This window comes from Syngnathoides biaculeatus, chromosome 5 (genome assembly GCF_019802595.1).
Source record: "Syngnathoides biaculeatus isolate LvHL_M chromosome 5, ASM1980259v1, whole genome shotgun sequence".
Taxonomy (NCBI): domain Eukaryota; kingdom Metazoa; phylum Chordata; class Actinopteri; order Syngnathiformes; family Syngnathidae; genus Syngnathoides; species Syngnathoides biaculeatus.
The window spans coordinates 31,089,059-31,113,459 of record NC_084644.1 but is presented as its reverse complement, the minus strand read 5'-3'; the positions used below and the strand labels follow the sequence as shown (position 1 = coordinate 31,113,459).

The 24,401-nt window shown below is 44.2% G+C and overlaps 2 protein-coding genes across 4 annotated transcripts in view; one reads left to right on the top strand and one right to left on the bottom strand.

Moving 5' to 3' along the window:
* Nucleotides 1-4,177, top strand: part of pou2f2b (POU class 2 homeobox 2b) — a 74,988-nt gene extending 70,811 nt beyond the window's left edge. Inside the window, exon 16 of the mRNA XM_061819720.1 lies at nucleotides 2,521-4,177. Within this exon, the coding sequence (XP_061675704.1) occupies nucleotides 2,521-2,834 (314 nt within the window). The 3' untranslated portion in view covers nucleotides 2,835-4,177. The remainder of the gene's footprint in view (nucleotides 1-2,520) is intronic.
* A 7,444-nt stretch (nucleotides 4,178-11,621) lies between these two features.
* erfl3 (Ets2 repressor factor like 3) overlaps nucleotides 11,622-24,401 on the bottom strand; it is a 75,400-nt gene continuing 62,620 nt past the window's right edge. For 2 of the 3 annotated variants that reach the window (XM_061819727.1, XM_061819728.1), the window contains 3 exons: nucleotides 17,047-17,162; nucleotides 15,771-16,906; nucleotides 11,622-15,398 (listed from right to left, as the gene is read on the bottom strand). In XM_061819727.1, coding sequence (XP_061675711.1) covers nucleotides 14,742-15,398; nucleotides 15,771-16,906; nucleotides 17,047-17,162 — 1,909 coding nt within the window. In that variant the 3' untranslated portion in view covers nucleotides 11,622-14,741. Of the gene's footprint in view, nucleotides 15,399-15,770; nucleotides 16,907-17,046; nucleotides 17,163-21,375; nucleotides 21,896-24,401 lie in introns of those variants that run through there. The other variant, XM_061819729.1, reaches the window with a different exon arrangement.

Sequence of the window (24,401 nt, the reverse complement as noted above, 5' to 3'; positions counted from 1 at the left end):
TTGCGAGACGGTCATCGACGGACGACGGCGCACATTTCAAACGTCATCAATTTCGACTCGTTTTGCTAAGGAGCATTTACGAGCCACAGGGAAAAAAAACAATGGAAATAATTATGCAACTCAAAAGTGCTAATGACAGTCGGCCAAACTCAGTACAGGTTGATTTTTATTTCTACTAAAAATATTAAAATGTTTTCAGAAAATGTGAAATGAAACCAATTTTCCCTGAAAATGTAAACTTTTTTAATCTTGAATATATATATAAACAGAAATTAACCTATATTTATCTTTAGAATATAAAAAAACTATTACATATTTGTCCTTAATGTTTGTACTTTTTAGTGTGGCCTCAATACTCCATTTCAAATTCTCTAAAATATGCAACTTTTTTCTCCCAAAAACATTTTCCCCCGAAAATGTAAAAAAATAAATAAATCAATTCTAAAAGTATGCCATTTCAACTTTTTTCTTGATACTGGCCAACATAACTTTTGGTGGAAAGTATACAAATAATTTTACGAAAATACACCACCACATAACCGAATATAGAAGCTTTTTTTTAAATGTGTAACTTTTTGTCTTATATAATTCATCTTTTCCGCTAGTTTCATAATTTTTTTGTCTGTGTGTTCGTTCAAAGAGCACTTTTGCTCTGAAAGAAAACACACCATCACAATCCATCGCATGTGAGTCGTAGTGTTGTTGTTGTTGTTGTTGTTGTGTGAATGCGCGTGTGTGTTCATCTTCCTCATGTGATTCCTTTTCCTCCCTGCATCATTTATCACAAATGTTCTACAGCATATTCGCCAACTGACACGTTCACGAGCCTGGGTACATGAAACATTACATGATGCTCCACACTAATAGGCCAAATGACATGGGCCACCGGCAGCATGAAGAGCTGTTTGTGTGAAGAAGAAACGCCGTGTTGCCATGACAACGACCCACTCACAACAGTTGCCATGATGCCAATGATATGAGACGATCTGAAAACCTGAGCGATGACCATTTTGTGCTCTTCACGTCGGTACGGTACTCGTTTCACTGTGGATAATTCCACTGTCTTGTCCAGAATCTTCACAAGTTCTTTTACTTCAGTTCTTGGGTTGATGTGGACATTTTGGACAGAATTAAAGTTCAAACCCGGGACACAGAACCTGTCACTTTCCTGAGCGATTAGATGGCTGGACATTCCCATGGTGTTTATATACAGTGGTACCTTGGTTCTCGAACACAATCCATTCCAGAAGGCTGGTTGAAAACCGAAACGTTTGAAAACCAAAGCACGTTTTCCCATTACAATGAATGGAAAATGAAATAATGCGTTCCAAGCCAAAAAAAAAAAGGTTTATTAAGCGGCTTTTTTTTTTTTTTTTTAGCTTTTCCTGATAATAAACTGCATAGTAGAAATACATGTATAGTTTAAATACTTAATATTTAAATACTAATATAATTCAATCAATTAAGAAATATATTTATTTTTTGCTTAAAATGTATGCTTTAGTCTAGTAGCGTACGCTAGGCTGTAGCGTCTCGGCCCCCAGCTTTGTAAACCTTTTTTTTTTTTATCTAAAAATGCAGAATAACTTTAAACAAGTAGTAATGGAGGGCAGACAAACTTTTTTTTATTCCCACAGAAAGTACATAACGTAATAAAAAATAATCGAACAAAAAAAAAGCAATGCAAAACAACAGTTTCAGATCGCGCAAGTTATGTCTTTTCTGTTTTTCTCGACGTTGCGTTCGAAAGTACAATAACAAATCATCCCGGGTCAGATGGTCGGGGTCTTCGAATACCGATTTTCGTTCGAAAACCAAAGCAAAATAATCAGGAAATTTTCGTTCAAAAACCGACTTGTACGAAAACCAAGACGTTCGAAAACCGAGGTACCACTGTACGTGTAAACTTGTTTGAACAGATGAATGTGGCACCTTCAGGCATCTGGAAATTGCACCCAAGGATGCCGGATTTGTGCAAGTCCATAATTCGCTTCCCGATATCTTGGCTGATTTCTTTTGACGTTGCCTGATGTTACCCAAAGGGAGAAGTGTGTTTCAGGTGTATAGTACCTAGTTCAGCTACATCCATGGGTGTATCTCTAGTTAATTCAATTTTGAAGGTTCAAAAGATGTAAACTAATCTTGGTTATCCCCAAGAGTTCAAAACTGTAGTGCTTTTACCGGATATAAACGTCTGACTTTTAAGACCGGAACCAAAAGTTGCCCCAAGTCCTTTTCCCTTTAATCTGTCCTTTTGGGAACAGGAATAATTTTGGTAACCTAATTGACTAAATGTGAAGTTGAATCCGTTGTCATGTCATCTGGTTCCAACTGTAGACGCAAATGAAGATTGCTTTGCCTCTCAGCAAACTGATCAAAATCAGAAAACGAGACAAAAAGCCGTGTCCTCTTGTATCTAAATTTCAAACTTGCACAAGATTATCGTGACCATAGACGACATTTAATACGTGCAAGGCGGCATCTTTTTCTAACACCTTTTCTTTTCTATGTCTCCCTCAGCCCTGGCGGCCAGTGGGGGCCAGCTGCCCCTTTCTAGTCTGGAGGGCAGCGGCAAGATGCTGCTGGGGGCCTCGGGCGTCCACGGCGCCGGCCTGGCGTCCTCGCTCTTCCTCAACCACCCCGCCCTCCTCCACATGGGCCAGAGCCCGGGCGGCGGTCTGCTGAGCGCGGCGGCGGCCAAGGCCTCGCGCCCGTCCCCCTTCGCGCCCTCCGCGAGCAGCATCAGCCCCACCCTCTGCTCCCCCTCCCCCTGCTCCAGCCCCGCCTCCTCCTGCTCGTCCAGCGAAATGGCACACAGCCCCAAGATGGAGTGACGCCGCCGGGCGGCTAATCAAGCAGGAGGAAGGATGGAAGGAAGGAATGAAGGAAGCGGGCGTCTCTGGCCTTTCACACCAAAGCTAGCTCTTCCTCTCTCTTTTGCGCTCTTCTTTTTCTTCTGGCTCTCTCCTTCCTTCCCTCCCGCTCTTTCCGATGCCAAAAACCCACAGAATGGAAGAGAAGGGAAGGAGGGAGGGAAAGAGGAGGGAAGAAGGGGGCGGGAAGGGGAAGACCCAAACCAAAAATCTTTATCTCCCCCCACAGAGGGATCGCTTTTTTTTTTGTCAGCATCAGTGTGCCACCTCAAGACTTCCTGAGCAAGAGAAGACGAGCTGCCACCCGGCGCCTAAACCAAAAATGAAAAAAAGAAGACCAAGGAGGACAAAATAAAAGGAGGATTTTTTTTTTTTATATATTTTGCGGGTCAGACAAGGAAGAGGAGGAGACATTTGAAACCAAAAATATACCTGAGGAGGCGGAGGAGGAACACACAATGACAAAAAAAAAAAAAAAATGACAACCATACCAAAACCCCAAATACCAAAAAATACGGAGAGAAAAGCTTTATTCAAAGGACATGTAAATAAAAAGCGAAGCTATCCAGGACCAGGACCAGGACTCCACCGCTACACCCATCGTTTGTCCTCCATTTCATGAAGATGTTGCCGTTATCTTCGCATCGCCTTGTTACGCGTTTAATGTAGCTCATCATCATCGTCGTCATCATCATCATCATCATCTCCTCACTCACCTTTAGTGGTGCACTCCAAACCGAGGACCGAGGGACTGTGACTCTTGGATTCAAGGCTACGATGTGCCGCCCCTGCCCCCCCCCCCCCGTCAATCAACCTAGTGCGTGTTCGTCCGTGTCGTCGTCCGTCGCCGCCATTCGTCCACGTCCGACTGCCATTAAGCGTTCAATACGGAAACCAAAGCATTTTTTTTTCCCAAGGCCTCGAAGGGTCTTCTTCGAGAGCCTCGTCCGAGACACTTGACACCATGACGGGGGGCGGCGGGACGGGGGTCCAAAGCAGGACACAGTGCCCCCTCCCCACACCGTCTCAACTTGGGTCATCACAGCTTTAAGTTGACTTAGTCAGTTGAACCACTTTCAGCGCAAGTTTGTGGAACAACCTGCGCGGGAAGTTAGTCGAGAGACCCAAAACAGGGGGTGAGTTTTGCCCAAAGGACCCACGCCAGGTTGAGGGTGGGACACACGGCCGTGAAGACGTCACACCTTTTATAAAAGGATACCAAAAATAAACCCAAACCAAAAAGAGACAAACAAACCAAGGACTGACCGAGGCAAACCAAACCAAAAAACAAAAAAAAAAAAAAAAAAAAAAACAACAACAACCAAATGTGTCTGGAGGGAGGAGGAGGAGGGGTGGGGGTGTGGGTGGGGCTTTTGTGTGCCACCCTCAAAGTGTGTAGCACAGGTGGGAGGGGCCGCCCCGTCCAGCCTCCCTCTCCAGCCCAGCTCTTTTGGTCCTGGACGGAACCAAACGCAAACGACCTCACTGAACTGAACCTTCTTTTCAAAGAAATTCTTATTTTCTGTCACGTTGCTGTGATGCCGTATTATCGTACTGTAACTTTTCGTGCTTATCCCGACCGCTCCCTCGTTCGGAAGAGGCCACTCGCTCACGTACTTCACAAAGATCCTTATTTGATTTTTTTTTTTTTTGTAGTTTTTAAATCAGGTGGTCGGGTTAAACCAATAGCGATTTTCCCAAAACAAACAAAATACACACGAAGTGACGGTCTGGGGAAAAGCCAGCAGTTTTCTGTTCGTTGGGTTGCGAGTACGCGGAACCGGTCGCCGTTCTGACTTTGCAGGCAGGCGTTTTCCCAAAGACGACTCGGCTTTGACGTGGGGGTCGAAGCCTTTTGTCCGCGTGGACTCTTTAGACGGAATGTATCTGTTAGTGCTTCTATAGATTTTTGTAGTTTAAAAAAAAAAAAAAAAGATCTATGTTCTATTACTGCTTACTTATTGCCAATGTATTGAAAAAAGAAAACAAAACAAAAAAAAAATGGTGGGGAAAAAAATATCCTTAAAAACATTGACTTGATTTTAGACCAAAAATTTAACTATCTCTCTTTTTCATGTTAAATTTAGACTTTTGATTGTACTATTTATTCAGGGTAGGGTTGATTTTGTTCCCTTGCTATTTATTTGTTATTATTCTAATTTATTTTGTTTGAATATTCTGGGATGGATGGGACGACGTCATCACCCGCCGACGTTCTTCTTCAAACCAAATCATTCTAATAACGCGCCAAGAAGAGCGCATCTTCCTGGCGTTTGGGAGGTGGCACCGTGACCACCTGACGTTGGCAATGTCGGGCAGGGGTCCAAGGCAGACGACGGTCCTGGCGCCGCTCTACGAACTAGTTCGCCGGGCGGCGTGAGAGTCCGTCGTCACGTGGCGCGCAAAATCCCGCTCGATGACTTACTTTGATTGTTTTCTATTTGTGGCCTAAAAGTGTTTTTCATACCTATATTTACTGTAATTATGACTACTGCTTTCTTGTAGGTTAGTGATGGAGTACAGTGTACAAATTCTGGTGACTTGGTTGACTCCATCCATCGTGAATCGAGGAACCCTCAGTACAACTCTTTTTTTCGTTTGTTTTTTTGTACAGTAACGTTTGTGAGCAGAGCAAAAAGTCGACTTTGACGTGTTCAAGGAGAAAAGCTTTATTGCTACGTGACCAAAAAGAAGCAAAACATCCGAAAGGAAGCTCTCTTTTGTGCTCCTTTGGCTTTTCTTTTATTTATTTTTTTGGATCGTTTTCTGTCATCCAGCGTCGGATGTGTTTAGAGAGAGAGTTCATCATATACCTCATATTCTCTGATGATAAACCAAATAGATGAATGCTTTAAAACCAATGGAGGGGGCGGAAGGGGGAGGGGGTCCATCTGGGTTCACGGGATGTTGTGCTGACGCAAGTTTGGGGTTGATTATGAGCCCTTTTCATGTGGAGATCTTGGAAAGTTGGCCCATCGGAGTCCTAAATGGACGATCCGGAATTTATTCGGGTTTGCCGTTTACACAAACCCAGCAAAAGGCTGACATTGACGCAGTTCTGCTCACTTGCACGGATGAAATCGGGGTGGGGGGGCCGATAATTGCTTCCAACAAAATAGGCGAGTGTGCTCTTTTCTTTAGTGTTGTGTCGTTGGTAAAGACAGAATGTGCTTGAATAAGTCAAGGTACAGTAAAAAAAAAAAAGAAAAAAAAAGAAATACAATTCCACTCCAGTCCTGGAGGTGGCACGTTTTTTTTTTTTTTTTTTACAATTTGCATTTTACACAAACCCAGCAAAGGTGGGATGTTGCTGCAATTGTGCATTTTCACTCGGCTACATCCCCAAATCGGATAATTCCACAATGTCTTGGGTATAAAATAGATGTCGGACAGGGGCAATCGCTTTTAACACAACAGGGCAGGAGAAGCCAGTGTTGCGTGTTCAATTTAAGAGTCGATTTCCTGCCTTTTCAGGCATTCTCTGCTCCTGAAATGTTTTTTCAACATGGAAAAAGTAGCAACATTTGGCTAAATTAGCCTCAATTTGCCTTTGTTGCCAAACCTCGAGGTGAAAAGTGCCTTCAGCGCAAAACCCAGCAAAGATGCGGTCATGCCACGAGTCTTTTTGAAGAGTTGTATTTTAGTCAGGAACAAGTTCTGCATCTTGCCGCAAACATTTGGTCACAGTCAAGACAATGTTTTGTGCATTCTGCCCAAAAGTCAGTTCTGGTGTGGCGCAAAGGATGCAGGGCAGCAAAGAACTTATTACTCTTCTAGTAACCCATTAGCATTGCTTTCAACACAACAGGGGGAAAAGACAGTGTTACGTTTGAAATTCACACTCTTGTTTTAGCTACGTGGAATACGCTAACCCTTCCACGCTGGCGTCTGATCCCACCCACCAACGCGGAATATCGTCGGGCCAACTTGCTGCGTGCGTCGCTAATAAAGAAAGAAAGAAAGAAACTTTGAAAGTCGTCAAAATATTGTGTCCCAGGTATCGTGAAAGGGGCTTGAATGATTCACTTCCCGTCAGCACAAAGTCGTGTAACCTCGGATAACCCCCGCCCTGAAAACTCCCCAGCCCCATTCGCACCCTCGCTGTCCGCATTGAGCTCGGAAAGCCGCCCTCTCCTCTTAACCGGGACACTTCCTGTCAAATCCGGCTGGGATCTGGTTGCCAGTCCGGCCCCAAAAGAGATCTATTCTGGCCTACTCTTCAGCTTCTAGAAGCCTCCAAAACGACCGCGTGGAGACTTTTAGGAAGCCGGCCAGGTGATCAGCTGACCGGGTAACTGGGGAGCGGCGGCCAAACGGCGCTTGCTAGGTGACGCGTTCTCTGGAGAATCCCCATCGGAGGCGGTTTTCTCTCTCCGTCCGCACGCGGGGGCGCTGTGGCGCCAAGGTGGACCCCTGGGCTTTGCGGCGGGGCTGCCCCCTTTAGTGAATGATACCAAAGTAAGCCCCGCCCCAAAGAATACGGCAGCCCCGCCCCTGATGTCCACCGGACGCCGCTTCGTCTCCGCTGGATTCGGTAGCTTCATTCCACAACCTCCGTACAGTCCAATCGTGGCAGGATGTTAACAGTGCAATACACAATACACACCTCTAAAGTACTATAAAATTCATTCTGGCCACTGAGTTTAACCCAGGATTTGAACGCCGGTCTTCAAAACTGTGAGGCGAACGCTCCACTGTGCCGAAATGTTTCATTTATTTAACTTTGATACACGCTTTCCACGTCTATTAACTATTATTAAAACTAATCCTAAACTTTGACCTCTTAAAAGCTCAGACTAATCATTTAAAAGGAACGTGTTTTTGGGCTTACAACAGAGGCACTGCGGTACAACGTAAATTAGCATTAGCGTAGCACACAGTAGCATGGGGCGAATATGTAAAACACAAATTTGTATTCTACATTTGATTCACTATTCATTCGTATTAGTGTAACAGAGCACGAACCAAGACAAACAGAAATAGCTTTTCATTTTTTTACCTCAAATTTTCTAATCGTTTTTTTAGTCTGCTGCATGCTAACCCGTCTTAAGCCCAATTCTAAACCTGTGGTTTCCCCTCACTTTTTTTTTTTTTTTAATCGGATAAAACCTCAGACTATTCCCTGGAAAGGTTAAAATATTTGCTGTCACATGTTGGGAAGTGTATTTTGGCAAGCTGCTACTAATTCGTTTTGGGTTAGCGTAGCAAACATCAGCACAAATCAAATTTGTCCATACTTTTGACACTGATACAGGTTAGCTTTCCACCTTTTCTAGGCCCATCCATCCATTTTCCATACCGCTTAGCCTCACTACGATCGGCTATCCCAGGTGACTCTTGGCGAGAGGCGGGGTACACCCTGGACTAATCGAAGGGCACATATAAATAAAAGTACCTACAGGCAATTTTGAGTCTTCTAGAACCTATCGTGTGTTTTCAAGATGTAGCTAGAGAAAACGAGGCTAACAGTGCCGCCAACTAAATTGGTTCTTTCATTTTTTTTTTTTACCCTATGAAACCTTTTAAAATTGCTTTAACATAACATTTTAGTCATGTTAAATATGTTCGAACCTCAAAACCCCTGCATAAAATCTTGGACTACATCAAGGGGACAACGCCGCTTTGTTCGACAAAAGTAACCTCGTGCTAGCGTAGCGTAATGTGATCAACAGCAAACCCTTTAGAAACGAAAATGATCTCAATTATCTTCCTCCATTTAAAAGTCTTAGTTGTTGCTGTTTAATTTCATTTCTTTATTTGAAGGTTAGCGTTAGCCGATTGCCATCGGGCCAACTAATCGTTTTCTTTTTGATTGCAACCCTGTCAAAATAAAAGTTCGTCAAAATGTAACAAAAGTGCTTTAACACAATTGAAAGTATTGAGGAAAAAAAGGAATGAAACTGCTGGGAGAAGGAGAATCGCTCACGAGCATGTTGCCGCCATCATCTCCCTTCTGCTTTTGATCGTGGACGCAGCTTCAGGTTTCCAAGAATCAAACCAAAGAGCTCTTGACTTTTCTCTTTTTCCTTTGCCGCCGTTACCCCCGCCACCCCCCACAAAAAATAAGCGTCACCTAGCGACTCACCACTCTTACAACCTCAGCTACTGAAAGGGAAATAATAATTATGATGCTATTGAAGATAATAATGATGATGAAATGTATATTTTTGAGTATTTGTCACGGGGAAAAATAACCTTAATTATTACGATCTTGACAAAGATGATAACGACGTTTCTCTTGGTATCTTTGTAGCTACTCGGATCCTTCTTGAGTTCTTGTGGTTTTTCTGCCAAAGTAACCCCTCCCCTGCCCCTGCCCCTGCCCCACCTTTTGACCCTGATGTTTGCTCCCAACTGCCCGTGAGAGTGTGTGTCTGTGCAAAAGGGGTTTCCCCGAGAGTGGTAATATGCCGACTGCCATGTTCACGTAGCTTTAATTGCCCCTGTCTAAATGTGTTTGAATGGATGTATGACATTCCCCCACCCCCACCACCCCGCCATCCGATTGTGTGTTCCATCATGTGAGGCCATCCCCTAATTCCCTTGAAACCCTCGTAGTAGCGACTTTTAGTGTTTATCTTGGGGTGGAGTGGGGGGACAGAGAGAAAACTGTTTGTTCATTGTACAGTGTTGTTCATTTTAAGTCATTTTTGTAACTGAACGTGTTTCATTCATCCAAATAAAAACAGGAGACAAAAACTGTACAGCTGACCCCCCCGATGCCCACTGACTCTTCTTGCCGGCTTCTTCAGACTGCACCAAAGGCTGCAGGGACACAATCGTCCCACCAGAGTGAGCTAAAACCCCTCCCATTGGCAGATGACCATAAATCGGGGGGAAGCACGAAACATCGCACAAAATTGGGGATATTATCGATCATAGGAGGGTAGTCCAAATTACAGGACTGGAACTGTTTGTAGCCCTGCGTAATTAATGTGTAGTTGAGTTTTTTGTTGGTTTTTTTTTAATGCATGGACCACATCAGGTGGCAAGAAAAAATGTAAATGTTTAGATATCAAACCTTCCATCCATCTATTTTGTCAGCCACTTATCCTCACGAGGGTCACGGGGAGTGCTTGAGCCTATCCCAGCTGTCAACAGGCAGGAGGCAAGGTACACCCTGAATTGGTTGCCAGCCAATCGCAGGGCACATAGAGACAAACAGCTGCACTCACAATCACACCTTGGGGCAATTTAGAGTCTCCAATCAATCTTTGGGATGGGGGAAGAAACGGGAGTGTCCGGAGAAAACCCACACAGGCACAGGGAGAACATGCAAACTCCACACAGGCGTGCCGTCCGTTCGTATTCATATGACAATATTTAAAACGTTTCTAGTTTAGCCATTGAAATTCATATTTATGAACATAAAAAGAGAAATAGTGTCAGCGAGCCACTGACGATAAATGCAACATTTTAGGAAAAATACCACCTCAATTCTAAAGCGCTCTGAAAGTACAGTTATGGAGCTCATAAGAGAATATGAGCTAGACTTGTAAACAAGTATATCCAAATAGGTCCTGTATGAGAAGAGGTCAAATTTTAATCTTGTTGTTGACAAAAAAAAAAAATAGATAATTAAAGCGCTGTCTGTTAGTTAATAACACGAAGTAACACATTTGCATACAAGAGAGACAAACAAACAAATATAAACATGAGCTGCTGTTTTGGCTTTTGACTGGTTTTAATTAACCCTGATTACATCTTAATTAAAACTTTTTTTCCCAAGGGAAGGGAGGAGGAAAAAAAAAACAACCAACCAACAAGGAGGGGGGCGGGGGGGGGGACTGGAGATGATGACGTTACGTCACGGGATTAACTCATCTCAGCACATCTTCACGTCAGGAGTGTTACGTAACAAGCTCGTAACATTTACACAAACAATAGTACACACGATCAGATATTTGCAAATAATGCAACCTCCCCAAAAGTAAAAACTACTAGATAAAAATGACTTTACAGGATGAAAAAAAAAAAAAAAAAAACTAGATAAAATGGATAAGCTTGAACTCTGAATACGCCAGTTAAATCTAAAAAACAGTAAAAGAGGCTTTGCGGGAATTGGATGCACACAAAAAAAATCTATGGAATAATAAGAATAAGAATAACAAAGTTATAATGCCAAGTGGAGGGGGGGAGACTTTAAGAACAATATTAACATCAGAAAAATAAACTTTTTATCCCCTTGGTTGAGAATCTTTGTGCTGTGTTCCTTGTTTTGTTTTCTTTGTAAGCAAGATGCTTTGGGTTAGGAAAAGTTAGCAGTAAGGCAGCAGTTAGTTACAAGTACACACTCGTTTGTGTGTGTGTGTGTGTGCGTGTGTGTGTCATGCTCTCATGCAGACAAAACAGAGAGAGAGAGAGAGAGAGCGAGAGAGAGGGAATTCGATCACACAAGTGCCTGGAGGTCTTATGGATCTGTCTGGTCCCGGGACGCAAATAATAGCGTGTGTCTGCGTTTGTATGTGCGTCGAGCGAGTATTTGAGGACAAGCACAGTCCTCGCGTTTCCTTCCAGTAATGATTAACCTCCTCGACACCTTGCTCGGTGACAACCCTTTTGCCCTGAGATGCGTCACACGCACATGCACCCGCACACACATCTGCAACCATAGAGAGAGAGAGAGAGAGCGAGAGAGATGAAAACCAAAAAATAGGACCCACCTCAGGTCTGCTTTGTCAAAACGACTGTGAAAAGAAACAAAATCAGCAATTTCACTGATAATCCTAATCCAAAAGGGAATGATCCTTTTGTTTTTTTTCTTTCTCACACACACACACACTCGCGGGGACCAGGAAGGAGAGGTGACGGCCCAGGGCTGTGACTAGAAAAGGTGTACGACTAAAAGAAGGGGGGAAAAAAAAGATCAACAGCCTCACTAATAAACTTAATCCAATACCAGATTATAGCACCCTCTCTCTCTCTCTCTCTCTCTCTCTCTCTCTCTCTCTCTCTCTCTCTCTCAGACACACAAACACACACACAGGGTGGGAACTCGAGTGGCGAGGTGACGTGGGGTTGTGAAGAGATGATCAGGCAAAGCGTGACATTCTTTAAAATCTCGGGTGGAATACATTAAAAAGTGTCAATCCCAAGAGAGCATGTTGAAGTGTGTGCGTGTGTTTGCTGGTTGAGTCTTTCACTTGTGAGTGTTGATTGTTAAGAGGATCTCAGGCTGGTGAAGAGTGGTGAGCAAAGTCGTTCTCGGTCAACCACGTTAGGCTCGGCTGGGGTGGGGGGCGGGTTTAACATTTTCTCAGTCAGTGGACCGTATACAGGTGGTCCACAGAAAGCGACCGTCAGTCTGGAACTAGCGCCCTGTTTTGTTTTTTTTTTCGTTTCTGTTTTCCACCTTTCCCCACGACCAAACAGCAACAGGCTTCCCTGAGTGGGGTGGCTCAAGATGAAGAGTCACATGTCAGCACCCAACCGACACCCTCCAGTGCTGAAAAGACCCCCTTTGCCCTTCCAGCCCCCCGTTCCTTGTCATCCTGCCAAGTCCTGTGTGACTGAGGGCTTCCTAAGTACAGGCACTTGTCATAGTTGCCTATTTACAATGTGGTAGAGTGTAGGTTAGGAGAGGTCGTAGTAGTTAGTGGGGGGGGGGGGGGGGTGGGCGCTAAGGGAAAAAGGGTCCCCTGAGGAAAATGTGACAAGAGGCGGAGCTGCGCTTTAGAGCTTCACTGGCCTTGGGAGAGGTAACGAACGATCTGCCAGTCTCCTCATGACCCCGTTTCCACCAAGCAGTGCATCTTAAGTTTAGCTCAGTACAGTTTGTAAATTTGGACCACGATTCGTCACTTTGGGGAAGAACCGTACAACCGTGGGGATACAAAGACTCAAGCATTCACACTCACATGCACACATATTGACAATTTATAGCGTCTTAAATGAACCTAGGGGCCTATCTTTAGCCAGACCACCCAGAGAATCCAAAGCCAAATAAGGGCTCAAAACCAGGATCTCTCGAGTTTACTGCAGGGCTGCATCATAAATTGAATTTTAATCATGATTACAATTTTAGCTTCCATAATTAAATCAGGATGAGTCATGGGTGATTCGTTTTTTTTTTTTTTTTTTTTTCATTTAAGTGTGAACTTAGTCAGCCAACCACCAGGGGGCGGAAACATAATTGAGCTTCCTAAACGCAGCTCTCTGCAGAATTATGAGTGAATAATGCCTAAGGAATCAAGTACAGCACAGAATGGTACTAGCCACTCAAAAAGGAATCAATATCCATTTTCTGGACATGTTTTGATTCAAGGCAAGAGACTTCAAACAAGAAGACATAAGTTAAAAGTGCAGCAAGTAGCAACTTGTCTGTTCAGCCATTTGGAGGGGGGGTATTTAAAAAAATGGCAGAAAAAAATCCAATATTTCTTTTCAAATACACTATACTAAAATGACTACAGTCAGGCCAGCCTGCAGTGAAGAAGTTTCAATTAAATGAATCTTCTCAGCATTACGGTAACACACCAGCAAAAACACCCCAGTGCCAACTTCAAAATAAAAGCCTAAAATGGCATCGATGTCCAATGTATTCAGAATCAGAAATAATGGCACACAAGGAATTTGTCTTTGGCAGTCGGTGCCGCCCTGGTACCGCATTCATCTTGAGTACTGAGAAGAAGAACAAACAAAAAACAATAGAATAGAAATAGAACAGAATGGAAAAAATTCCTTCTGAGAGTCATGAATATTCATATGTGAAGCTTTCATTTTGAAGTTGGACTTGGAAACACAGTGGATGTGTGTTACATAATGTAAACTATTAACAATCAAGAGTTCAACCGGAGGCTGACTCGACCGCATTGAAATTCACGAGACGCAAACCACAACCGTTGACTTCCTTGCTGTTTGTGACCGGGACTGGTGAGCACAACAAAAGGAGCCAAACCAGTCCTTGACGGGGATTTGCAAAGGAAAAGTTGCTGCTTGGAACCAAACTTGTTTGCCTTTTAACTGCATTTGCTTCTATTATGTCGCAATTCAATTTGAATTTCTAAAAAAAAAAAAAAAAAACCCATCTTTTATTTTTATTTAAATATTCATTTTGTACTGTAACTGTTGACAAATTGTTTGTTGAAAAGTAATGCAATAAAAATTTCGTTTTTCCCTTAACATGGGAATAATTGTGATTAACATCCATCCATCCATTTCCTTTGCCGCTTATCCTCACGAGGGTCGGGAGGAGTGCTGGAGCCTATCCCAGCTGTCAACGGGCAGGAGGCAGGGTACACCCTGAACTGGTTGCCAGCCAATCGCACTGCACATTGAGACAAACAGCCCCGCTCACAATCACACATAGGGGCAATTTAGAGCCTCCAATTAACGTTGCATGTTTTTGGGATGTGGGAGGAAACCTGAGTACCCGCAGGAAACCCATGCAGGGACGGGGGGAACATGCAAACTCCACACAGGCGGGTCCGGGATCGAGCCCGGGACTTCAGAAACGGCAAACGCTTTACCAGCTGATCCACCGTGCCACCTGTGATTAACATATTGATCCAAATAATTGTGATTGTTATTTTGGCCCTAATCATGTCGACCTAATTTATGGTAAGTTATTTCGGTAGGCCGTCCCATCTACCACCGTTTTACTGTACCGTGCTAAACAAATCGTACTTCCTGGTGGAAATGTGGCTTTACAGTAAGAGTTTCTGCGATAGCTGGATCAAAGTGTACCTCCTACACAAATAATGCGTCCCAGAAGAATCCTGATAGAGAACTTGTTTGGGGGGGGGGGGTGAGATCTGTCAAGAGTCGTAATAGTAAGGCGGTCGTTGAGATGTTTGTTGAAGCGGGCCAGGCGGAGAGGCTTTGGAAAATACAGAGGAACCGTTTTCACATCTCCAGCGTGAAATCCCATCAGCAGTCTTTGTTCTCCAGAGACAGCTGCGCCGCAGCACGATGTAGCTCAGCACTCGCCCGCCGATGTGCGGGTAAGGGCGGGGCTACGGAACTCTGGTAAGCTGACAGAGGGGGGCTGTCCACATCGCCAGGCTCGTCCTCCTCCGTCTCCATACGCCCGTTGCTCTGGCGGTCCCGCTGCTCCTGCGGCCGGACTTTCTTGTCGTCGGACTCCTCCTGTGAGGCTTCCATGCGTTGGTCTTCGCTCCAGCGCCGCTTGAAGCGCAGCTTGAGGGGGATGCACTTGGTTTGCGGAGGCGGATTCGGGGGAGGGCTCGAGTCGGGCGGCTCGCCGGGCTCAGTCTTGAGGGCGGGGGGCCCACGGTGCGCGCCGGAGTAGCCGTGTTGCAAAGCCAAGAAGGGCGTGAGGCCGGAAGGAGGTGGGGCGGGTGCTTTGAACACGTCTTCATCCAGGTCTTCGTCCACAAGTGACGGGTGGGGTGCCGAGCCGTTGGACGAGAGGTGGTGGTGGTGGAGGTGGCGGTGGTGGTTTGGAGCTCTGGACAGGCGATGCGCAAAAAGCTCAAAGTCTTCATCTCGCTCATCGGGGTCTTCGTCACTAATGTCAGTCACCTCAACCTCTTCTTCGGATTCGATGTCTGAGATGGGCTCCACCTGGAATCAAATTACATTCAAGGCTCTTACCCAGGGCAATGATTTAGATTCAATATATTAAACTAAAGGAATAGGGACCGAGTCCTAAAGATTATTTTAGGACTTGGGTTGCATTCATTGAAGATGTTACAGTCTTTGTGAGATCTTTTTGCTCTGCAGAATACCAATTCAAAAGTTCAGCTCACTATTTTTACAAGTCGTAAAGGGTCCAGATAAATGCACTTCTTTTATCTTTTTAAAAATCAAGTCATTTATAAGTCCTTTTTTTTTTTAGAGTAATAATAAAGTGTTTCGGGATCATAGTACGCAGTAGGGCTCAGTCCTTATCCGCCGCAAATATTTGGGGTGAAACGAAGACCCAAATTGTCTTACCTTGATTTTGGGAAGTCCTGCACTGTTGAGGGACTGCGTGGAGGACGATGCAGAGATGAGGCCCGAGCCACTGGCCGAGCTCAGGTCGCTACCAAACGACAGCGAGGAGCCCAGGCCCGAAGTGGACGACATGGACCCGGACCCGGAAGAGAGCGAGCTCTGCCGTGCTTTGCTCTGGCTCTGCCCATCCCTCTGCTTGCGGCCCAGTGGCGGCGGCTGCAGCTTAAACTTGAAGGGGGACATGTGAGGGGGCTCCTCGCCCAGGTGAAGAGTGTGGTGCATCGGGTGGGATTGGGGGTGGGGGTGGGCCGAGTGAGGTGGGTGTGGGTGGTGGTGGTGGGCCGAGTGAGACAGTGGCGTGTGATGGTGCCGCTCGCCACCTCGTTCTCTTTCGGCTCGCTCTGCCGCGCCTCGATCGCCGCCCAGGCCTACCTTGTCGGCGGCGGCGGGACGGTGAGGCTGCGGGATGACGATGTTAGGGTACTGCAGGAAAGCGCGGGGGCTGAGCCCGTAGTTGTACACTGACTGGGTGTGCGCTTGTAGGTAGCGCTTCATGTCCTCTGGGTTAAAGGAGAAGTGGGAGCCCACCATGGGCGACAGAGTGGGTGAGGGAGTGTAAGGGAGGTGTGATGCGGGGGTCAAGCTGAGAGCTGGGGATAGAGGTGGGGCAAGGAGGCCCGCTCCACCCGGTCCAGGCAGTGGGGACACGGGGAAGGGGGACAAAGGTTCTGGGTGGATACGGTGGCCGACAGGTCCACGGGAGCCCGGATGGGCGTTGGGGTTGCCACCTCCCCCGTAAATGCGGAACAGGGACTCGTGAGACAACCGGGGGTGGATGATGCCTCTGTAGCCCCCTCCTCCTCCTCCGGGTCCTCCTCCTCCACCCACGCACCTCTCTGCCCTCTCCTCCCCGCCGCCCGGATTGCCGTCCTCTATCTCGGAATTGACAGATGTGCCATCGCTGCAGTCGCTCACGGAGCCGCGGGCCATGCGGCGTGCCACTGAGCTATACAGGCCTCCGGGGCTGCGCAGGTCTTCGTTCGGGGAGAGGACTTCCGAGGGCGTTGAGGGAGGGAACCGGAAGTGAGTCCCTGCGCTGGAGGGGACGGGTGGGGCGCTCTGAGGGACACCATTTCCTTAATATGACAGAGACAAGGATATTGAGAAACAGAGATTTCCCGTCTAATCCTACATAATCGTGGCGTCATATTGCGGGATTAGGAAGCGCATAAACAAAACACACAAACAAACACAGCGCTAGACTCTCCAGGCTTACCGGTGGAGCCCATGTCAATGAAGGGGTAGTTGACCAACACCAGTTTATTGAAGTTGAATTTGTAGGTGAACCGCTTGCCTTTGGTCTTGTGAAGGATCCTCTTGTTGTAGTAGTATCTGATGAGGAAGTGCAGCACAGTGAAGATTAGCCACGGGAATCACAGGAACCATATGATAACAAATACTATCATAACACCTGAATCTAGACGTGCTGATATCTCTGGTGTCTTTATATTCTGATGGATATTTATTGAGAATTCCAGGTTTTTAGTCAAACTGAACAGGGTTTATAAAGTTTAACTGACAGAAAAAACAAAAACCAAAGACAGTGAAAAGCGAACTAAATAATATGGGAGAAGACGACAAGAACAAGAATTCTATAATTCTGAGTTTGGATCTTGAGTCCTGTGTGGGGTTTGGAGCTTCCCTGGCTTTATTCTTTTAAGATATTTGTTTGTCTATATGGGTCCGGGTGACCAGTCAGCCGTGTACCTGCCTCTTGCCAAAATATAGTGTTTACAAATAGTTTTTGGCTCGATTTATGGAGCAAGTACCTGGGATTTGTGTGTTTGATAATACTGATAACTGATATGGAAATGGTCATAGAATTTTATCTCTAGCCACCAACTAGTGACCACTTGTTTAAAGACATTTTTCTTTATGATCACTGGGGTAACTGACAGGTGCGCACCACATACCCAAAGGTACACTTTAATAAGCGCGCCTACTGCAGTTGCGCTTCTGAAGACATATTACAGAGTGTTGTGTGACAGAGTAGACCCACACAAGGAAAGGGAGCTTTGACGACAGGATGAAAAGACAACAGGTTGATGAGAAGCAACGGCTGGACTGAGCTGGAGCCTGTTTGATGAGCGTGAGTTTGTGGTCGGCTGAGGTCGTGTGATGCCTCACTAGGAAACATTCCAGTTTTCATGTTGCGGCATGGAATCATCTCTTTATGTAACACCCAAGCAAAGCCACTAATAATTTGGCCCATCTTTATTTATGTAACCTCCATTCTCTATTTATTTTCCCCCCTGCTCTCTCTCCTTGAGTTTTTCCTCTCTTGTGGCTATTGCCTGTAGTACAAGGCAGAATTTTTATTAACCTTTGTCCAGCTACATCTCTTTATGTAACATCACTCTTGCTTTCTTTCCGGGGATAGACATCCGCTTTACGTAACCTCTTGAGCCAAGTCAAAGAGGAAGTACAGAGATTGGTCTGATCAGAACAACCACCTCCATGTGGCGCTCTGGTCCATCCATCTGCCAGCATGTGTTGGGTGTGCTTTTATAGATGAACACGTGTTGCCCGGCTGGCATCACTTAAGTCCAGTTTTTGGGCAAGCGCAGTGGCTGCGGGCTAAGCTGCTTCAAGTGAGCTGAACAGAGCAAGTTGTCGAACATTTCATGTAATAATGATTGACTGTTTGATGCAAGTACCGTAATTCCCGGCCTATAGACCCCACCTGGTCATAAGCATCACAGAGTACATTTGTAAAGGAAATATCATTTGGTACATACATATGCCGCAGCTGTGAAAAAAACGCATGTGCCCACATTCAAGCGCACATTCAAACACGAGATATTTACAAAGACGGTACACAGAAAGAGTTTAACTCTAGCGCGGCGCTCTAGCACTAACGCAAACACTAACAGGGCCAGTTAAAATAAAATTCACCAGTAAATATCACTGAGAGTGATATGTATAATGTATAATGCAGTGAAAGCAGGGAGCATGCAGAGGAACAATTAGAAAGATGGAGACATGCACTGGAAAGAATGAAGATTAGCCAAAATAAAACAGAATATATGTGCGTGAATGAGAAAAGTGGAGGGGGAAGAGTGAGGCTACAGGGAGAAGAAATAGCGAGGGTGGACGACTTCAAATATTTAGGGTCAACAATCCAGAGCAATGGTGAGTGGTGAGTGTGGTAAAAAAGGGAAGAAACGGGTCCAAACAGCTGGCGAAAGGTGTCTGGTGTGTTATGTGACAGAAGAGTCTCTGCTAGGATGAAGGGCAAAGTTTACAAAACAGTGGTGAGGCCGGCCATGATGTACGGATTAGAGACGGTGGCATTGAAGAAACAACAGGAAGCAGAACTGGAGGTAGCAGAAATGAAGATGTTGAGGTTCTCGCTCGGAGTGACCAGGTTGGATAGGATTAGAAATGAGCTCATTAGAGGGACAGCCAAAGTTGGATGTTTTGGAGACAAGATTCGAGAGAGCAGACTTCGATCGTTTGGACATGTCCAGAGGCGAGAGAGTGAGTATATTGGTAGAAGGATGCTGAGGATGGAGCTGCCAGGCAAAAGGGTGAGAGGAAGACCAAAGAGAAGGTTAATGGATGTGGTGAGGGAAGACATGAGGGCAGTTGGGGATAGAGAGGAAGATGCAGGAGATAGGCTAAGATGGCAAAAGATGACACGCTGTGGCGACCCCTAACGGGACAAGCCGAAAGGAAAAGAAAAAGAAGTAAATATCACTGAGACACGCCAGTAGCCCAGCGCTAACGCTAGGGCTGGGTAGAAGTCACTTACTCGGCACATATATTCCACCGGTCTCATTCTTGCCTTTTCCGCTTGAGTGCCCCCTTGCGGCCGTTAGAAAAAATGCATAAATCAGCCGTATCACTGCATAAACCGCAGGGTTGAAAGCGTGTGGAACAAAGTCGCGTACATGGTTTGGCTGATGAAAGCCCACAACACACGGTCATATCTAACTCTGGTGCCATTCTCTCCCCACATATGAAGACAATACATAAAAGTTCCTGCAGTTACTAGGGTTGACAATAAATATAGTGTATGTGGTTTCAAATTTAGTAGCAATCAGACAAATTATCAAAGAAAGGTTTGTTTTCGAAGGACACCTGGAACTAGCCAAAATGACACAAAAATGGACAGCTAAAATCAAAGTGTCAGACTACTGAGTCTGGACTAAAGCATTTGAGACTCTACTAATGATAGCTATGGCAACTGAATTTTCAGGTTGTTAAGTGAAGGGTTGAGTTTGAACGAGTAATTTACTTTCAAGCCACTATGGTAATTATAAGGCAACAAATGTGTGCTTGAATGATCAGAAGCTAAGTAAATGAACGCACAGTTCTGAAGAAATGTATTAGACAGCCACCCAGTGTACGGTGGAAATTAATAATTCCCCAGAAGCTCTTTCACACAATCTTTATTTTTGTTCCAGAACATTATCGGGGAAGCATAATACACTAAGTCGAATTGGGGTTTAAAATGTGAATTTAGTTTGGAATTTCTCATGCATGTTCAAAATCATAAAGGTCGAAAGACTTCACATTACAGTAAGCAAAGCAAATTTATGTGTACAGCGCATTTCATACAGAAAGTAACTCAATGTGCTTTACATGATTAAAAGCAGTCAAATCCAAAGAAATAAAAGCATTTAAAAATAAAAAGGACAATTAAAACAGCTTAGAGTGCAGGAAATATGTTTGAAAAGCGGAAGTTCTCTAAAACACATGAGAAAAAAAGAAGAGTTTTTAACCTGGATTTAGAAACATTCACACATGGGGCTGACATCACCTCTGTAGGCAGTACTATAGAATGATGGATTGTCAGTAATGGAAGTGAAAAATTGGCAAATTCATTCACTGTAAATCCAATCACAGGGTTGGGCATTGTGTTAATTTCAGCAATTACGCTGCTGATTCCAGTTCTCCATTTCGATTCCAGTTCTAAAGGATTCTCGATTCCGATTCCTTTAGGGGGGATGGATGAAAAAGGTTTGCATGCTTTAAATAAGGAGTGCCCAAATTATGAACATCCATTTTCTTAGTTGTTTGCTTTGTGGTTGGGGTGTCAGCATGAGCTCAGACTTTGAAAAGGACAGATGGCTTCACCATTACCATGTACCAATTTATTTGATCATAGCGTGGAAAATCAGCAGATTTTGCATAATAAATTAGCTGTTGAAGATGAGTTTATCTTAGTATATATATTTTGTGCACAAAGTATCAAGTGTACGACATTTGAACAATGAAGGGTTTGGCAGCCTTATGAGCAAGATACAAGGATTTTGACCATCAAAGATAAAAAAGAAACTTTAAAATATTTTTCCTGTGCCACGTGTTTTAAAAATATTTAAACTTATTAACAACAAATTAAATAAAACAGCTTTTAAACAGAGTAACATTTGAACACTAAAATACAATTGTAAAATGTATAGAAATTTTGTATGTATTTTTGCTCTGTACATGCATCAGCCTTTAAAACTTTCAACAGTCGTATGAAATCAATTACTAAAACTGCCTTTTACCATCTGAAGAACATATCCAGAGTGAAGGCTTCCATGTATCAACTCACGGTTGTGCAAAGGATGCTGAGTCTTCTGGCATTTAGAGCAGTTAGAATGTCCATTAGAGCGGTAGTCCAGTGCAATGATCATTGTGCAAAGGGTGTCAAGACATCAAGGAGTGTATGCTATTTTAAGTGACTAGTCGTACTATATTCTATTATATATAATAACTAATTGGCCCAGCAAGGTATGATAACAAACTTGAAGCAGAAAATTGGCAGCATCTTGCAGTGAATTTGTAACTTAGCTGTTCAAGAATTTGTACAGTGAAGGTTCGACTCTGCTAAGGCTCCACTTTGTTATTACCTTCATGGACAGAATTTCAAGGTATGCCTGGGGAATCAAGGGTGGTTAATATCTTTGTATCATATTTTTTTTCAACACATGCATATGTAGCCTATACCAGTCACACCCATTCCAGAAACTTCTCTTTAAGAGCTGCACTTCTCCCCAACACATGATACACCTATGAGCTCACCATCGTCTCACCCCACAAACAAACACACAAAAAGCATTGTGGAAGCGACCCAGTGGCGAGTGCGTGCACAGCCTGTGCCTTTACAATTGTGCTGTAAATAGGCGCTGACTGTGACAGGAAGTCAGGATTACAATGCTCCCTATGAGCCCCGTTTATTTTCTGCTTCTTTCGTCAGCGCACACACACACACACACACACACACACACACACACACACACACACCACACACACACACACACACACACACACACACACACACACCACTCGAGCGTGTACGTGTGTGAGGTGAGCACGTGAGCGTTTTGCCTGTGAGTCAGCAATAAGTGTTTACCATTTTGCTAAAGAATTGAAATAATGTGGTGATGTGGGCTCAGTGTGGGATGTGATTAGTCAAGGTGTCACATGTTTTGTTTGTGTGTGTGTTGTGTGTGTGTGTGTGTGTGTGTGTGTGTGTGTGTGCGAAAAGGGGAGGTGTGATGGTCTTTATAAGGGTCCGATTATGGCGATCACATGCCCTGCAAATGCTAATATGTACTCTAGTGTGTTTGTAAGTGTGGAGCATATAAAAGCCTCATTCAGTCAGTATAATGCAACACACACACGCGCACACAACGCAGGGACGTACAATGGGAGGCTCACATATGCACAACGAACAAAGCGTACAGTGCAGGCGTGAACTTTCCTGCCATGAAGGCCTTTTGACCTAAACCGAGTGCGTTTCCTGCAGCCGGCTATGTGGATGTGGTCACTGGGGTGACGTGAATGTGTGCATCCATTTCAGTGTCATGTAGTTGAAGCTCCAAAAGTGCTACAATTACATGTTCAAATAACAGTTCTCCATAAAAATAAGCCTCAAGTCAAAAACTTGGGAAAACAATCCATCTCCATGTGTAAGACTTCAGCTAAGTGAACTGTGAAAAACAAATTGGATTAAATCAAAGTTTCAGCAGACTCAACTGATGTTGGATAAAATTAAAGTGAGCGAATGAATTTTTTTTTTTTTTTTTTTTTTTTTTTACCGGCGCACATTTCCAGGATTTGTAAGAGAAGACATTGCTTATTTCAAAGTTCGTGAAACTGATTCAAAACAACCATTTAGGATTGGCCATAAACATGGCATGGCGAGACCTCCTTGACCTGTTCAGGTCAAGCACGTGAAAATGGGTGTGAAAATGAGAATGTGGAGTTTCTGATTCACTACATTCTTCCATGGTACCAAAGGAGAACGCGTGCTTACATTAACAAAATTATCTCAATCCATGACAATGCACCACCTCAAAAAAAAAAAATGAATCAGAAACTCTCCAAAGACTCATATTTAATAATGATGTAGCTGCTTTCTAGTGCTGCACATTTAATTCATTTTTAAAGTCTCAAATGTCTTGAAACTGTGGGTAATCATTTGGAACAGCCCATTTAAAGTTAGTTTAAATTAAAAATATATATATTACCATTGGGCATTTGTTTAAAGCATTTAAGTGTTGATGACTAGAAAATTATGCCAATATTTCTATCAACTAATTCATAAAATCAGGGGGTAAAAAAAATCCCAATAATAATATGCATAATTCTTTGCATAGCATTGTACCTAAAAATTGTGTCTCTGAGTTTTACTGGCCAAAGAGCTTCCTGTTCCCTTTTAATTAAATCTGCAAAGATGGAAAATGGGAACTTGTTTTTACACTAGTTAAGTTTAGATGTTACTTTCCACGATATTGTGAAAATTCTATATTTGAATCAACTTTGGAGGTTGCACTCTGTTTAAGTGTGCAGCCATATTACTTAATTCAACTTTAACATCTTTAGTGTAGTCGTTTCTTCTATGGGGCCGCCATTTGCCAATAGTGGTGGTCCACCGCTGCTCAATTACATTTGGAAATGAAGCAAACACACTCAACGTGTGTAAGCCAGAGGGTCTTGGTACAATGGTGCACTTGTGTATGTGAATGTGCACACGTGTTGGCTTGTTAATCTTTTCCAGCTGTGTGCGACAACCCCCTCTGACCTATGACCACCGTGTAGGAAACCCATAGACGATTGCAGACTGTAAAATGGGAGGGCCGATGTGCCTCTGTGAGAGGGGGCTGGAAGCCCATTAAGTCACAGTCTCCACTACATGTGACGGAAACCAAATGAACTTTCAAACGTTTTACCTGTTGGCCATATACTGCCCAGCCAGAGCATTTGATATGAACTGGCAAGCCATTCAAAAAAAAAAACAAAACACACACACAGCCTATTGGGAACAAGATGGATACCAAAGTATAATACACTGTATCGACTTCTGAGAGATTTTTGGAGTGACAAAATGGGCATTACATCCGAGTAAACCTTGGACCCCTTTTTAGTTGGGACTAAACAGTGCAATCCAGTCTACAACAATGACAAAATTCTTTGTCGGTCATTTAAAGATTATACCAGTCATTAGTTGCGAGTCAGGTCTATGAAACCACAGTCTAACATTGTAAGCATTCTAACAAACAAGTGTGATCGCAATCCTCTCAACGGGAGCGGGAATGTCAGAGCGGCTGTGTGAGCAGGGGATCAAGAAGACAC